The sequence below is a fragment of the Felis catus genome, chromosome A1 (genome assembly GCF_018350175.1).
Source record: "Felis catus isolate Fca126 chromosome A1, F.catus_Fca126_mat1.0, whole genome shotgun sequence".
Lineage (NCBI taxonomy): Eukaryota > Metazoa > Chordata > Mammalia > Carnivora > Felidae > Felis > Felis catus.
In genome coordinates, this window is record NC_058368.1 from 6917305 (window position 1) to 6933820 (window position 16516).

General features: G+C 49.1%; 1 protein-coding gene and 2 long non-coding RNA genes across 6 annotated transcripts in view; 2 read left to right on the plus strand and 1 right to left on the minus strand.

Moving 5' to 3' along the window:
• The first annotated feature begins 128 nt into the window (after positions 1-128).
• LOC109496069 lies at positions 129-4516 on the plus strand. The gene is made up of 2 exons (XR_002151889.3): positions 129-790; positions 1496-4516. It is a non-coding gene; the product is annotated as an uncharacterized LOC109496069 (long non-coding RNA).
• Positions 4517-5994: 1478 nt separating this feature from the next.
• LOC111559476 lies at positions 5995-10575 on the plus strand. Of its 4 annotated transcripts, XM_045045416.1 has the most exons (4): positions 6730-6857; positions 7553-7993; positions 8506-8609; positions 9874-10575. In XM_045045416.1, the coding sequence occupies exons 1-4, from the start codon at positions 6837-6839 to the stop codon at positions 9947-9949; spliced, it is 642 nt and encodes a 213-aa protein (XP_044901351.1). In that variant the 5' UTR covers positions 6730-6836; the 3' UTR covers positions 9950-10575. The 4 variants fall into 4 exon arrangements, 1 of the variants encoding a protein (XP_044901351.1); XR_006590136.1 differs by lacking the exon at positions 9874-10575 and having other exon boundaries at positions 5995-8057; positions 8394-8703; XR_006590129.1 differs by lacking the exon at positions 9874-10575 and having other exon boundaries at positions 5995-7993; positions 8394-8703.
• LOC102901461 overlaps positions 8050-16516 on the minus strand; it is a 39380-nt gene continuing 30913 nt past the window's right edge. The window contains exons 8-9 of the long non-coding RNA XR_006590212.1: positions 11030-11233; positions 8050-9441 (exon numbers count right to left, since the gene is read on the minus strand). This is a non-coding gene — a long non-coding RNA (uncharacterized LOC102901461). The remainder of the gene's footprint in view (positions 9442-11029; positions 11234-16516) is intronic.

The following is a 16516-nucleotide window of genomic DNA, read 5'->3' on the forward strand; positions in this document are numbered from 1 at the left end:
CGCCCTCCCGCCGCGCGCTCCGACCGCCCCGCCCTCCCGCCGTGCGCTCCGACCGCCCCGCGCGGCCCCGCCCACCCCGCCGCGCACGCCTCTTCGGCTCCGGAGCGCGCGAGCCGGGGAACTCCGGCGCGGCCCCACCCCGCGCACGGCCGGACCCCGCCTCCCGCCCGCGTCCCGCGCGGTCCTAGAGCCCGCGCGCCGGCGGAGCTCGGGCGGCGAGAGCGGCGCGCGGGGAGCGTCCGCCCGCCGCTGCTTGGGCGGCGGCGGCCTGAGTAAGTCCCGGAAGGGACTGACCCGCCGCCTCTGCCGAGAACGAGGGGACAGCCGGCCCCCACTGCCCAAACAGAAAACGGAGCTGATGATCTGGATAATTCTGGGTGGCGTGGGAGGAAACGTGCTTCTGTACGGTTAAAATAACCCGATAAGCATCCCTACGTCCCAGGCACTTAACAAAATGTAAGGTGGTCTGTTTCTTTGACATACGTTGGGTCAAAACACCGTGACTTCGCGAAAAGACAAATTAGTAAGATAAAAATGAAACTGTATATTTCGCTCCGTGAATTAAGAAATAAATAATGAGGAAAGGGAGCCAAGCCGCCTTCCCGCCTCCCCTGCTGGCCATAAATTTAGAGTATGTTTATAAATACAGTACCTAAATATATTTGTTCTGAAAGTTGAGTTCCAAAGCAGGGAAGATCTCAACCCAGCCGTGATGATGACGTTACCATAGACAAGTCTCGCAAGTGAGAAAAATGTCGTGTGAGAGCTACTTAAGCCGTGGCAGCTAAGGGTACAGTTCCTCTTTTGTACTTTGATAAAATACTCCGCGCATCCCGTTCCTCGTGTCAGGCAGCTCAGCTTTATTTCTTCCTACTTAAGAAAGTAGTTCAAGCTAGTAGAGTGACTTTATTATGTTAGAAAGGTTGCAACATTTCCCCGATTGGTGAGCTGCCGTCATGGGGTGCTTTTTGGGGTTCCCCCATTTCAGTGTGGCCGAGGGCCTGAGTTCAGATGAAGCTCAAAAATCAGATATGCCTTATCTAATGGTTCAAAGCATTCGAAACACAGCAAACAAAATTGAGGTGCAAAACCAGATTTCTGGTACATGAATGCTGTTTCCATAGTGATTTCCTTTATAAGCTTGCCTGGGGAGAAAAAATTGCGAATAGAATATAGCGAAGTCCCCATAGTGGCCGGCCTGGTTCTCCAGACACCTACTTCCACGGAAGCCGGGGCCCTCCCTCTTTGCCCTGATACCCAAGCCAGTGGCGAGGACCCTACTTTACGCCACCGCACACTCAGGTTTGCGGTGCTTGTCTGTCTCCCTGTCTCCCTGCCCAGACGCGGAAGAATCACCCACCCGAATTCTTTGTGTTCTGTTCTGCTTAGACCCCCAGGGCCTACCGCTGTCACCAGGCTCCCAGACCCCGCCTTGTCTCTGTGGATGAATGCCTGTATGTAACTCCTGTCCTCCTCAATTCCTATTCTGTTCCAGGAAACAGGTTTAACGTGCCAGAATTTGAGCCCACCAAGACGCTTCTTCGTCCATGAATCCTAAAACGTCACAGGAAGGAAGGCCACCAGCTTTACACATCATGTTACACGAGAACTGGCCTTTTTAAAGATAGATTCCTGATAGAATTGTCAAGAGTTGTGTCTAGGTGATGTTATAGAAGTCTAAATTCATGAGGGATGTCATAGAACTTCACAATGCCTTAGCCTCAGGTCGACTGGAGAGGCACGGATATAAAAAGAGATCCTTCTATGTGCTAGGCACTGCCCTGGGGTATTTCTTACCATATGCGATACAGTTAAGATAAGATTTGACTGAAACACCACACTATTGTACCCAGAGCTTAGAAGGAGTCGTCTGGGTTTGGAACAGTTTTTACAAAGACCGTTGTACCTAGAGAAACATGAGTATGTGTATAACTGACTTGTTTGGGGCCTTCCTGAGTGCGGAAACTGCAAAATTTACCCAGGTAACTTCAAGGACCAAGCAAGTAAACAGCCCAGGGCCAGCTTAATCTACTCGGTTTTAAATTTTTGAATATTTTTTTCATTTGAATAGTTTTACACAATCCTGCAAAGACCAGAACCTTGCGAGCTACTTCATATTTTCTGTTACTCATCTCGTGTCTAGTTAACCACGCGTCACCTCATACAGGCATAGCACGGAGACATCGTGGGCTTGGTTCCAGACCACCGCAAAAAAGCAAATATTGCAATAAAGCAAGTCAAATTAATTTGGGAGTCTCCCAGGACATATAAAAAGTTCCGGTTACACTCGACTACAGTCTTTTAAGTGTGCAATAGCATTGTGTCTAAAACACAATGTACCTTAACTTAAAAAATACGTTTATTACGATTGTTATATATTATATACATATATATGCATATGGCAATTTTGTAAAAGAAAACAATAAAGTTTGCCCCATTGACGGACTCTTTCACGGACAATTTCCCTGTAGTGTCTCCCCCTCAGTAGAACCTCCTTCAAAGCTGGAGTCTATCCTCTCAAATCCTGCCCTGCTTGAACTTCTAAATCCCGTGTTGTCACGTCAACAGGCTTCACAGCATCTTCAGCAGGAGCAGAGTCCCATCTGGAGAAACCACGTTCTCTGCTCAGCGGTGAGAAGCAGTCCTCACCCCATCGCGTCCTGTCACGAGATCGCGGCAACGCCGTCCACCTTCAGGCCCCACTTCGTCTAGTCCTGGTTCTCTCGCTGTTTCCACCACATCCGCCGTGATTGCCTCCACCGACGCCCCGAGCCCCCAGAGTCATCCCCAAGGGTGGGAATCACTTCTGCCAAACGCCAGCAGAGGTGGATATTGTGCCCTCTGCCCGTGCATATTGAATGTTCTTAATAGCATCCAGAATCTAGAATGTTCTTAATGGCATCTAGAATCCTTTCCAGAAGGTTTTATTTGCTTAGCCCAGATCTATCAGAGGGATCACTACGTATGGCAGCTATGACCTTACAAAACCTACCTATTAAAATATAAGACCTGTGGGGTTTTGTACATAGCAGGGCTCTCGGGTGACCAGGTGTATTGGTCCGTGAGGAGGAATATTTTGAAAGGAATCATTTCTCTTAGCGGTAGTTCTCAACAGTGGGCTTCAAATATTCAGTAAACCGTGCTGTAAACAGACGTGCTGTCATTCGAGCTTCGGGGTATCGTCTATAGAGCACAGGCAGAGTCGATTCAGCAGAATTCTGAAGGGCCGGGGGGTTTTTGGAATGGTCAGTGAGCACTGACTTCATATCACCAGCTGCCTTAGCCCCTGACAAGACAGAAGCTTTGAGGCCGGCCACTGACTTCTCTCTAGCTGTGCAAGTCCTCAGTGGCATCTTCTTCCACTAGAAGGCCATTTCGTCTACACTGAAAACCTGTTGTTCAGTAGTCCCACCGTCGTTACCATCGCACCTAGACCCGGATACGTCGCCGCAGCTCCACACCGGCATTTGCGGGTTTACCTTGCGATGTTACGGCACAGAGACGGATTCTTTCCGTCAAGGTCACGAGCCTTCGAACGTTTCTTCTGGCGCTTCCTCACCTCTCTCGGCCTTCACAGAAAGGATTACAGTTGGGTCCTCGCTGTGGATCAGGCTTTGGCTCAAGGGAATGTTGCGGCTGTTGTGATGTCTCTCCGGAACACTCAGAATGCCTCCATATCAGCGATAACACCGTTTCACTTGCGTATCATTTGTAACACAGCACTTTAAACTTCCTTCAAGATTGTTTCCTCTTCGTTCCCAGCTTGGCTAGTGTTTTTGCTGCAGAGGCCCAGCTTTTGGCCTATCTTGGCTTTCACCATGCCTTCCGCACTAAGCTTAATCACGTCTAGGTTTTTTTTTTTTTAAAGCAAACTTCTTTTTTTTTAAACGTTTATTCATGTTCGAGAGACAGAGCAGAAGCAGGGAAGGGGCAGAGAGAGAGGGAGACACAGAATCAGAAACAGGCGCCAGGCTGTCAGCACAGAGCCTGATGGGGGCTCGAACCCACCAACCGCGAGATCATGACCTGAGCCAGGGTCTGACGCTCAGCCGACAGAGCCACCCAGGCGCCCCTCGTCGCTTCTGGTTTTAAGTGAGAGACATGTGGCTTTTTCCTTTCATTTGAGCACTTAGAGGCCATTACAGGGTTACTAATTGGCCTAATTTCAATATCGCTGTGTCCCAGGGAATAGGGAGACCCAAAGAGAGAGAGAGAGAGAGAGAGAGAGAGAGAGGAGGAACAACCTGAGCAGTCAGAACACACACATTTATTGACTAAGTTCATCATCTTATATGGGTGCCGTTTGTGGCACCCCAAAATTACAAAGTGATTGCGGGATCACTGATCACAGATCACCACAACAGATACAATAATGCAAAACGTTGATGTATCCCAAGAACCAGCAAAATGTGACACAGAGCCCATGAAGTGAGCCAATGATGTGGGAAGAATGGCCCCACCCACGACTGCCACAAACCCTCACAGTAAAACGCACAATGAATGTGAAGAGCAACAACACGAGTTGTGCTTGTATATTTCTGGCTATTTGTCTTCTCCCTAAAGGCATCTGGATTTGTACCAGCTCACATAAATAAATGGAAGTTTGCTTGGGGTGAGGGGAAGGAAGTGGGGGGGAGGGGGTAAGTGGGGGGAGGGGGAAGGAAGTGGGGGGAGGGGAAGGAAGTGGGGGGAGGGGAAGGAAGTGGGGGGAGGGGGAAGGAAGTGGGGGGAGGGGGAAGGAAGTGGGGGAGGAGGAGGAAGTGGGGGGAGGGGAAGGAAGTGGGGGGAGGGGGAGGAAGTGGGAGGAGGGGGAGGAAGTGGGGGAGGGGAGGAAGTGGGGGGAGGGGAAGGAAGTGGGGGAGGGGAGGAAGTGGGGGAGGGGAAGGAAGTGGGGGGAGGGGGAAGGAAGTGGGGGGAGGGGGAAGGAAGTGGGGGGAGGAAGTGGGGGGAGGGGGAAGGAAGTGAGGGGAGGGGAAGGAAGTTGGGGGAGGGGGAAGGAAGTGGGGGGAGGGGAAGGAAGTTGGGGGAGGGGGGAGGAAGTGGGGGGAGGGGAAAGTAGTGGGGGAGGGGAAGGAAGTGGGGGGAGGGGAAGGAAGTGGGGGGAGGGGAAGAAAGTGGGGGAGGGGGGAGGAAGTGGGGGGAGGGGGGAGGAAGTGGGGGGAGGGGGAGGAAGTGGGGGGAGGGGGAAGGAAGTGGGGGGAGGGGAAGGAAGTGGGGGGAGGGGAAGGAAGTGGGAGGAGGGGGAAGGAAGTGGGGGGAGGGGGAAGGGTGGGGCATAAGACATCCACAGTGACAGGTAATGCTTACTGAGGACTTTTCGATGCACCAACTTACCAGATCCTCGTAACAACCCGGCGAGGTAAGTGCTATTATTATGCCCATTTTCGAGGCAGGGAACCTGAGGCACAGAGTTAACGTTCCCTAGATGGCACAGTTGGTAAGCAACGGAACCAGGATTTGAACCCGGCTGCGAAGGCCACATTTGTATCCGCTCTGCTCTCCCAGCTCATGGAAAAGAGCCTCCTTTCAATTCTAGAACAATGAGGCCGAGAGGCACTGATCTAATACACGTATCACATATATTACGCCGTATAGAATTCACTATGACCTACCTCCTGAGGCATTTTGCGACCTCGGTGAACGCCTGTAGGGTACTTAAAACAACTCCCGGCACTTCAGGAGCCGATCTTTCCCTTATTCCCCCCTCCTCACCCTCCCCCCTCCTCCTCCGCCCCTCCCCTCCCTCCCCCTTCCCGGCTTCGTCTGCGGTCCTCCCCCCTCGGCCACCGTGCTCCTCTCACGCACGCCTCCCCGCCGCGCCTCACACCGCGACGAGCTCGTGCCGCCTGCAGCCAGCCCTCCTCCCTGGAACATCCTCCGTCCCTCGCCCGGTCGCCTCCCGGCCCTTCCCGGACCCCGCCCCCCCCCCCCCCCCCCCCCCCCCCACCCCGGGCGGGAGCCGCGTGACGACCGGGGCCTCGTCGCGAGGCGAGCTCCGCCCCCCAAGCCCGCAGGGCAGGCGGGAAGGCCGACCGGACGCGCGCGGCGGCCTGGGAACCGAAGCCGACGCCCGCCACGCCCGAGGCGCCTCCGGCCCCGGGGGCCCCTGAAGACACGGGGATGGCGACCCGCGGAGGGGTTCCGTCCTCCCCGGCCGACGCGACGGACTCGAGGGCTCTGCGGGCGCCTCGCCGACCCTCTCCGGGCCGCCACGTCCCGTTTGCACGTCCCTCTCCCCCCAGTTCCCGCGAGAAGAGCCGCCGGAAAGAAAGACGGAAAGAAGACGGCACGCCCGCGGGGCTCCAGAGTGGCTCGCACGCCCGGGTCGCCGCTCTGGTCTTTCTCGTGGCTTCCGGGCTCCCCTCCCCCACCCCGCGGAGACGGCTTCTCCGGGCGTCAGGCGTCCGCCCCCTCGAGTCTGCAGGGCGGCGTTTTCCGCGCGCTTCGCCAGAGTTCGCCCGCGCGTCCGGAGCTCGTCAGGGGCCGCTTGGGCCCCCGCCCCGCCCCGGGATTTGACTGTCGCCGTTGCCCCTCGGCACGCACCGGGCCTCCTGGCCACGCGGCCTCGGTCGGCCGGGGCGCCTGGCGACGCGTGGCGCCCCGCCCGGGGGGGGGGGGGTTCCCGAGATGCTCCCGCCCGGCCGTCGGTTGCCAGAACCGGGCGCGACCGCCGCCCCCTCTTTCTGAAGACCACCCTGTCAGGCTCGCCAAGCGGAGCCCCGTGGCCCCGACGCCAGGCTCCCGAAATCTATTTAGCAGAAAGGAACTGCTGCCGGGTGCGCCAGAGACGGTTCGCGGTCCCGGGGTCCACGACGCAGGAGCGTCGGGGGGACGAGATGGAAGCGGGAGTTTTCCCTGTGCATATATTTTTTGGATACTTTGGGGGGATTGAATTACCGAGTGTATAACTATTCCAAAAATTAGACAGATTGAAGATTTTTAGAGCTTCAGCGATATATTGACGCGACAACATATATGTTTTTACATGTAAATGTTTATTTACTCTCGAGAGCGAGAAGGAGAGAGAGAGGGAGACAGAGGGTCTGAAGAAGGCTCTGTGCTGACAGCAGGACCCCCGAAGGGCGGTCTTGAACTCAGGAACCAGGAGATCATGACCTGAACCGAAGTCCAACACTTAACCGACCGAGCCACCCAGGTGCCTTGATGTGACAATATTTTTTTAATTCCTAGGCACAACCTAAAATTGTTTTCATCTCCGGGTGCCCGGGTGGCTCAGTCGGTTGAGCATCCGACTTCAGCTCAGGTCAGGAGCTTGTGGTTTGTGGGGTCCAGCCCCGCGTCGGGCTCTGTGCAAACGGCTCAGAGCCTGGAGCTGCTTCGCCTTCTGTGTCTCCCTCTCTCTCTGCCCTCCCCCGCTCATGCTCTGTCTCTCTTTCTCTGTCAAAAATAAATAAAACATTAATAAATTTTTTTTTTAAATCACCGAGGGCTTGTAGACAAAACAATGCCAATTTGTTCACCTATGCTGAGTTCCTTCCTCCCCTGGGCACCGAACACACCGATCATTCCTATTATGTTGACTTGCCTACAGGTTCACCTCTTCTGCCGCCCGGTCTACTTCTCCAACCGTAGGGGGGCATGTCTTATCTGTCCTTCCACGGATCTGCCCTCGGGTACCTGCTTCCCTGCCCATCTGCTTCAATACTTCTCCTTCACGGACCTCCCTGGTCCCAGGAGGCACGTTGACTCCTTCTTTTCCACCCGTGCTGACCCCTTGGATACAGTGACTCAGCTTTTGGATTGGCCTCTTGCCTTGGCACTTGGCCCCTACACGATTCAGCTTCCTGTATCTGCTCCCTGGCCACTCTCCGTCTGCCAAGCAGCTGAGGTCATTTTCCGCTTGTCACCATGTATGGGAATGGACAGCAAAAGCCGCCATCACCCGGTCTGGAAACTTCGGCATCGTCCGTTTCTTCTGCTCCTCACCCCCCGGCCCTCCATGCAAGTTCATTCCAAGGCAGCGTTACCTCGAGTAGGTCCTTCCTTCTGAACCCACCCTTCCAGGCTGCCTGAGATCAGGGGCCCATCCTCCCTTGGTGAGCCGCGGCACCAGCCTCCCGTCTGGCTGCTCTTTAGTCTGCGTCCCTCCGGTTCTTTCTCTACATGCCCGGCAGAACTCTTGTCCCCAGATGCAAATCTGGTCACGGTGCTCTCCTGCTGAGAAAGCTCCACAGGTCCCGGATGCTGGCGGACCGAGTCGGAGTTCTTGGCTCACCAGAACAGGTCCCTCACACCGTATCCCTCACCCTTCACTGCAGCCACAGCCCGTCCTCCAACTGCACCACACTCCTCACTCCGACGCACCAGGGTGCTGGCCTTCCCCGGGGTGTTTCTACCATCCTCGCCTTCTCCCGTGTTCCTCCTTCTTCCAGGACTGACCACGTGGCTTGGTTTGCCCAGAAGGGTCTCTGCTTACACGTGTCATTCAGTGTAATTATTAGGAGCCTCCCTTTCACTCTCCAAATGCCCTGGTCTGGTCAACAGATGACGTGGCCCCACTGCAGTTGGTCTGACGCTTCACCTGGAAAATGTCTGCTCATCTTCGAAGATCTGCTCCAAGTGCCGGAAGAAGCGCTGGGAAGCCTCGTGTGAGTTCCCTGGAGGAAGTCGGCCGCTCCTTCCGTGCCCCTCCAGCCTTGTGTGTGTAATTCATGACAGCGTTAACCATGGTATATTACTAGAGACTTGTTTGTATGTCTGTCTTCCTTGCTAGACTTCTTGAGTCTTGTGTACTTTTGCATCCAGAAGAGTCCCTGATAGGTAGTAGGTGTTCATTTACAGTTTGCTGAAGAGGAATGAGAAAAGGAATTCGCGAAAAGTTTATTAAGAACTATGTGCCAGGCACCGTTCTAGGTTCTTTGGCAAGACAGATGAACATCCACATTCTCGCAGAGTTTACACTTAGTCGGAGGAAACAGACCAAGTGGGTTTCTGAACAATCTACTGGTGAGAGTGTAAGTACGGGGTTGGCTGTAACTAAGCAGGCTCGCCCCTGGAGCACGGGGTGGGAGTCAGCTTCCCTGGAGGCACTGGGCTGTCTGAGGGATGGGGGCCCCCCCGGCCGATACAAGGATTCAGTCAGAAGGGAAGAAGCAAAGAACAGATTCAGGTAAACAGTGTCCGTGTGGGGCGGGACCGGCAGAGTAATTCACTTCCACGCCACAGCTGCCTCCGGTAATGCCTCCCTTCAATCCTGTCAGGGTGTCTCTGGGACGGTATGTTTAATCTCATTTGAATATAATCCAGAATGTTATTGTGAAGTCTTGGATGAAAGGCTCCCCTGGCACACACGACATTTAAAGCCTGTTGTTCATCTTTGTTCACGGTCAAGATCGGTCAACCTTGTCATGAAAACTTTCCTTGACCACGGCTGCTCCAACTTTTGCATCAGTGGTGTTTCTAGTCATCATAATATCAAATCTGTAGGAAAAAAACATACCCACAGAAACTGTTACCATTCAAATATTAAAGTAAAAATAGATCTACAGGCATGAAAATGACAATGCTATCTATTCCATGGACATAGTTCTGATAGAAGCAAGGCACCCAGGGACACTAGCTCCAAGAGAGACCTCTTTAGGGTTAGGCCCCAGCCTGGAGAGCCCTAAATACCTTTCCTCCTGGGTCCATAATTATGGCCTGAGAAAGTCTCAATCCTACCAAAGGCACATCAAAGAAAATTTCTTCAAATTGTTTTTTTCCTCATGAGATGACGGAGTAACAAGTTTACGGACGAGACTATCAAGTAGACGTGTTGATGATGTTGATAATGAAATCGGTTGGAGAACATGCAAACTAAATCAGAAAATACTGAATGAAAATCCTTCTGTGCTTTTTCCTTTGAACGCCTAGGTCAAAGCCACCCATGCCGTTTTCTGCAATACTGCACCAGTGTTCCAATGAGGCGAAACCCGCTCAATCCGCGTGATCCGTTATCTGTTGTAACCTGAAAGGTGTCACTCTCACTTGATCCCCTTTTATGCCATACCACAACTTCAGTTGAAATAATTTTCCTGCTCCCAATACTGCAGTAGGTTTCTTCCTCTCTTCCCCCCCTTTCTTTCTTTTTCTTTCCTTTCCTTTCCTTTCCTTTCCTTTTCTTTTCTTTTCTTTTCTTTCTTTCTACTTTGTATTAGGAAATGTTCAAACATACTTTAGAAAGTAGACAATAGTAAGATGAACCCACCTAAACCATTACCTAGTTTTTCTACATAAAACGTACATATAGTAAAATGCATAAACTTTAAGTGCACAATGTGTTTTGACAAATGTATGTGCCTGTTTCACTGCCACTCCCAATCAATATATAAAACATTTCCATCACCCCAGAAAGCTCCTTAGCCATCCCCCAATTTTACCAGGTATTAATACATGACATGCTTGGTTTATCCGTATCCCTCCCCCCCGCCCACAACTCCCAGGATGATTTTGAAGCAAACCCAGACATCGTATTATTTTACCTGTAAATATTTCCCTATGTTTCTCTAAGAGATAACCAAAATATTACTATCACACTTAAATGAACAAGAATTTCTTAACATTATCAAATATCCAGCCTGTGTCCACGTCTCCTCAACTCTCTTTTAATAGATTTATAATTGGTTTCTTTACTTTTGATCTATCCCACTGATTTTAAAAAACACCCCAGATGAATATTTCCAAGCCGTTGTCACGATTATCTACTGAGTACTCCTTAGGCTACTAGAACCTGGATTCAATACAGAACTTTCCAATTTCAGTTTCCAATTTTCCTCTTCATGCAGCTTAGCCTTCAGCAAAAGTAGGCTAATTTTTGTATGAAAAAAACAAAACCCTGGCTTCCACGACTCTAGAATTTGATTATGTGTCTCTTCTCTTCACCCTGCACGCAAATGGTCATTAAATAAATCTCTGTTGAACGCCTACCAGGCATCAGGGACCGGTTAGTAGCTAGAGAAGCCAGCAGTCAACAAGATAAGTACAAATCCCGCCCTCACGGAGGATTATGGCATCTCCTCTCTCTACTTACTGAAATCGCATTTACTTAAAGGTGAGGTCCAAATGTCGCGTTCTGTGCAAAGTCGGCCCTGATCGCTTCAGGCAGAAATACTCTCGCTCCTCTTAAACTCTTGCTTTGTTTCATTTCAACTGCCCCTAGAGTATATACCACATAAGGAATCTGAACCGAAGATATGTAGAGAGAAGTCCTTCATTTTTGTAAGACCTTCAACATCTAATGGGAACATAATGAATGAGTAAATGAACATGTTAAGAACGGTTACCACACACACACACACACACACACACACACACACACACACACACTCAGCTCAGCTGACAGTGTGTCAGACTCATCAGGGAGAACAGCTCTCTCCTTCCTTCTTTAGCAATTGGTCTGGCCTAACGTTATGTTGGCAAAAAGAAAGGGTATATCAGGGGCACTAAGAAAAAAACAAAGAAACACATGCACACAAAAAATCACCCACTGACTGCTGAACCTGAACCAACTGTTTTAAGAAAAGGTATTACTGAGACATTCTTCACTCGGTACAAGGGATTGCACTGCTTTAAGGACACTTCCAGGGGCCCCTGGGTGGCTCAGCTGGCCGAGCTACCTACCGACTTCAGGTCAGGTCACGATCTCACAGCTTGTGAGTTGGAGCCCTGCGTCGGGCTCTGTGCTGACAGCCCGGAGCCTGGAGCCTGCTTCAGATTCTGTGTCTCCCTCTCTCTCTGGCCCTCCCCACTTGTGCTCTGTTTCTCTCTCAAAAATAAACAAACATTAAAAAAAATTGTTCTTAACATTTTGGTGTGTTTCTTTCCAGTCATTTTTGCTGCAAGTAGAAAAACGTTGCTTTTGGGGCGCCTGGGTGGCTCAGTCGGTTAAACGTCCGACTTCAGCTCAGGTCATGATCTCACGGTTCGTGGGTTCGAGCCCCGCGTCGGGCTCTGTGCTGACAGCTTGGAGCCTGGAGCTGGCTTCGGATTCTGTGTCTCCCTCTCTCTCTGCCCCTCCCCCACTCACACTCTGTGTCTCTCCTTTTCAAAAATAAGTAAACATTTTTAAAAAATTAAAAAAAAAAAAAAGGTTGCTTCGGAGTACTAAATTTCACACTGGTGCTGAGGATGGGTGGGCTTACCCAAGGAAAACGTTTTGTTTTCCATATTAAGCAGGGTGGCCTTTGTTCTGCCTTTCCTCACAGATGACTCTCTTTTTTCCCCACCTTTTGTTCTCGCCCTTTGCCCACCAAACCCACAGTTCTGATCTGTGACCCTAATTGGAGTCTTTACTCCCATCTCTGGTCCCAACATCATGTCCCAGATCAGGATCTCAGAGTCCTATCCCCCTTTGTATCCATTCACCTCACTGCCTTGACTCAAAACCAAGTTCCTGGGCCACATCTGATCTTCACTATAATTTGTTTTCATTTATCAGCATTTCCCCCACGACATTAAAGAGCCTTTGTGAATTAAAGTTGAATAGTTGCATATTATTCTCATCTTAAACATTCTCCTCATATTGACCTGATGTTAGTTTTGTTTATGAATTATGAATAACTCCGTAATGAATATGTTTGCAAACAATCTTTACCCATATATCAGATTACTTTCTTTTTGTTAATTTTTTTAAGTTTATTTATTTATTTTGAGAGAGAGAGAGAGAACACAAGTGGGTCAAGGGCAGAGAGAAGGAGAGAAAGAATCTCAAGCAGGCTCCACGCCATCAATGCAGGGCCCAATGTGTTAACCAGGTCTCAGACTCAGAAACTGGGAGATCATGACCTGAGCTGAGATCAAGAGTCGACTGCTTAACCGAATGCCCTCCCCAATCAGATTACTTTCTTTCTTAAGTCAGACACATAGAAATAAATGTATTGACATAAAATATGGCCTAAAAACACCTGATACATACTGCTAACTTGATTTCTAGAGAGCGTGCAAACTTACCCTCCCACAGCAGAGCGTACTGGGTCTGTCTTGTTGACTGTTGCCAACACGGGTGTTATTGTTAACACAGAGAACAAAAAGGAATTTGGGAATAGAAAAAAGCTCTTGGTGTGGTCAAGAGCATCTATGAAAAATGTACAGCTAGCATCATACTTAACAATGACAGGCCAAATGCTTTTCCCCAGGATCAGGAAAAAAGCAAGGATGTCCACTCCCACCACTTTTATTCAACAGTGTATTATTTTTAATATTTACTAATAGGAGATATTTAAAACCTCTGTACTTTCACATTTGCATTTCTTTGTGAGAGTAACTTGTTTATTAGCAATTTGCATTTTCTCTTTTGTGAATTATGTGTCTGTAGTCTCTGCCCATTGGTATCCTAGGGCTTTTTAAGTTATTTCTGTAGGCTGCCTGTATTTTTGTCTTGAATATTTATTTCTACACATCTTGTTGTTGGCTTTGGTTTGAATGCCATATTTTTGCTTTAGAGAAGTTTATGTCATTTTATTTTATTTTCTGTGAGCAGAACTACTGAGTCTGTCTCATTTTAAATTGCATTTATGCTTAACCATTTCTTCTTTCTGTTGTTGTTACATAAATTAACACATTTACTATAGGCCAACCAGATGTCAAATGGCGGAGCTTCTACTGGTCTGGAAATTCCTTTAGGCTTTTGCTTTTGGAAAATTTTTTTATTTTAGAGAGAGAGCGTGCGAGAGGGGCAGAGGGAGAGAAATGTAAGCAGTTTCCATGCTCAGCATGAGCCCGATACGGAGCTCCTTCCCGTGACCCTGAGATCATAACTTGAGTCAAAATCAAGAGTCAGACACTCAACCGACTGAGCCACCCAGGTGCCCCAGTCTCCGACTTTTTTTAATTTTCAGTAGGCCCCGTTGTCCAACATGGAGCTTGAACTCATGACCCTGAGATTAAGAGTCGCATGCTCTACTGACTGAGCCAAACAGGCATCCCTCAATTCCTTCAGTCTTTTGATGGCTGCCTTTACAGTGGCGGCAGAAGTGGTGTTGAGGGTCCAGGCACCACCGGCTGCTGTTTTCATGAGGGAACCACAACCCCACAGCTCATCCCTTCAACTTGGTTTTGCCACAGAAGGAGCAAGTGTATTTGGCACGCTGGCTTCTTTCACTTTTCTTCACCATCTTCCCGAGGGAGGCACCATAACAGGGTGAGGGAGATCTTCTATTTACCGATGATTCCTAACATCTTGGCGTGTTTTACCAAGTTGCTGCAAACCAGGTCCCAGCCCAGAGAGTAACCTTTTTTTTTTTTTTTTTTTTTAAATAGTACTGCATGGTACTACAGTAATTACACTGCTTCTATGTTCAAGAACTAGTAGGTTAGTGGGGCGCCTGGGTGGCTCAGTCGGTTAACCATCCGACTTCTGCTCAGGTCACGATCTCCCGGTTTGTGGTTTCGAGCCCCGCGTCGGGCTCTGTGCTGACGGCTCGGAGCCTGGAGCCTGCTTCGGATTCTGTGTCTCCCCCTCTCTCTGTCCCTCCCATGCTCATGTTCCGTCTCTCTCTGTCTCTCAATAATAAACAAACATTTAAAAAAATTAAAAAAAAAAAAGTGGGCTAGTACACAGCCCTGTGATTTCAACAACCAATTTTGCTATGAAAAGTAGTTCTTGTATCTTGCAATTGGTGTTATTTGTTTCATTAGGGTGCATCAACAGGGGAAAAAATGGCTCAGAGAATCCAATTTGCAATATTGGCTCCAAGTTATAATGTGCAGGGTTTATACTCAATTCTGGGTCATGTTTTCATCTATAAGACTCAATTAAAAGGATAGCGAGGTTCATATCAAAAATCATATAGTAGCTAAAGAGTATCATTTTATCTTGTCTGAACCAACGCAATAGAGCCAAAATCTTTAAACAATTATATAGGTGCATAAAATTTTATGATAGAACTTCACAGGGAAAAATACTTTAATGTGAATCGAAATTCACCTAACTATTCAAAATGGAAGTGGAGAAGTGTTTCCTCCTATTCGAGAATAGCTACAGAGTAAGGAGAACAAATAAGTTATTTTCGTGTACCACCAATCGATAGAGTCTTCTGAGTGTACGGAGTATTGAATTTTCCAAAGGTTGCTACTCTACAAAGGGATAATTATTTAAATGTTAGTCTGCTTGTAAAAGTGACACTGAAGAATCTTTTATTTTACTTTATTTGTGGCTTAACTCATATAGAGTCCCTCCAGGTTAACACCTGCCAAATTACTGTATTTTTACCCTACCTCGTATTCTCTTGTTTGATAATGAGTTGGATGTGAGTCACTAAGACAAGATGTACCTCGGAGTAACTATCTTCCAGAATTATTATAAGCATATGATGAATAAGATGTTTATGATACCAAAATTCTCAGCATAAAACAAAGGGAAAATTCAGATGAAGCAATTTAGAAGAATAATTTTGAGAAAAGTACCAAAAGGAGTCCTGGATTACTGAACTTCAAAAGGAATTCATCAGTCACCATTTCAAAACACATCAGAGGAGAGAGAAGAAAATGGCACCAAACAGCACAGCTGCAAGGTGTCCTGGACCTGCAAAGGACCCTGGCTGCTTCGCTGGCTCTGCTTCCCCCGTGTTCGGTACAGTTCAGCCTTTCTAGAATGTGCTTTCTGCACCAGCACAGTGCCCGCTCGTAGCAGGCACAAAGCGGATGATCGCTATGATGAACACCTTTTGGTAGGTCCTTGGGGAACAGAATCCACCTGAAAAAGGTGTACCGAGGGGGTAGGCTCTGGGGCCAGACTGTCCAGATGCAGATTCCAGATCTGTAATTTACCCACCGTGTGACCTTGAACACGGTTGCCTAACTTCTGAGTGGCAGTTTACTCTGATCGGAAATGAAAAGAATCATATGCTTTGTGTCAAGATTAAATGAAACAAAGCATAAAGAAAGAACTGGTGTACAGGGAGCATTTGGTATACTTGAGCTATTCACACACAGAGGAAGGAAAAGCATGACCCACTAGATATTTCCTATCTGGATCAGCCTATGCGAGTAAAACAAAGCCAAACGAAGTATATACAAACACATTCTCAGGGCTATTGAGTCTGTCAGGATTAGGATTTGCTGCATATATATTCAAACCAGCAGTTTGGAAAAATAGAAATTAATTTCTATAAATTTCTATAAAAAATAAACCAGAAAGTAGGACCAGCCCAGGGCTGGTCTAATGGAGTCACCATTAGCTGGATCCAAGTTCCTTTTCTTGCACTGCTTCTGCCTCCTTAGTGAGCCGCCTCTTGGTTCTGGAAGGTAGCTTGACTGCCGTGATCTCCTTGTCCAAGCAGTGGAAAGGAGAAGGGGGGTGGGGGGCCGTTCTGCCCTAACCCTTTAGAACTATTTGCCAGTAGCTGCATCCAACACTTCCACGAACACTCCACTGGCCAGAACTTGGTCTCAGAATCACATCCAGCTATAAGGAAGGCTAGGAACGGGGCACCTGGGCGGCTCAGTTGGTTAAGCGTCCAACGTCAGCCCGGGTCATGATCTCGCAGTTCGTGGGCTCGAGCGTCGCGTCGGCCGGGCT

What these genes read in the sequence shown, in the direction of transcription:
- LOC111559476 (XM_045045416.1), top strand. Translation starts at nt 6,837, where the DNA reads ATGGAAGCGGGAGTTTTCCCT. An exon ending in CCAAGGCAGCGTTACCTCGA is followed by an intron (nt 7,994 to 8,505) that starts GTAGGTCCTTCC and finishes TCTGGTCAACAG; the next exon opens with ATGACGTGGCCCCACTGCAG. An exon ending in GAAGCGCTGGGAAGCCTCGT is followed by an intron (nt 8,610 to 9,873) that starts GTGAGTTCCCTG and finishes TTGAACGCCTAG; the next exon opens with GTCAAAGCCACCCATGCCGT.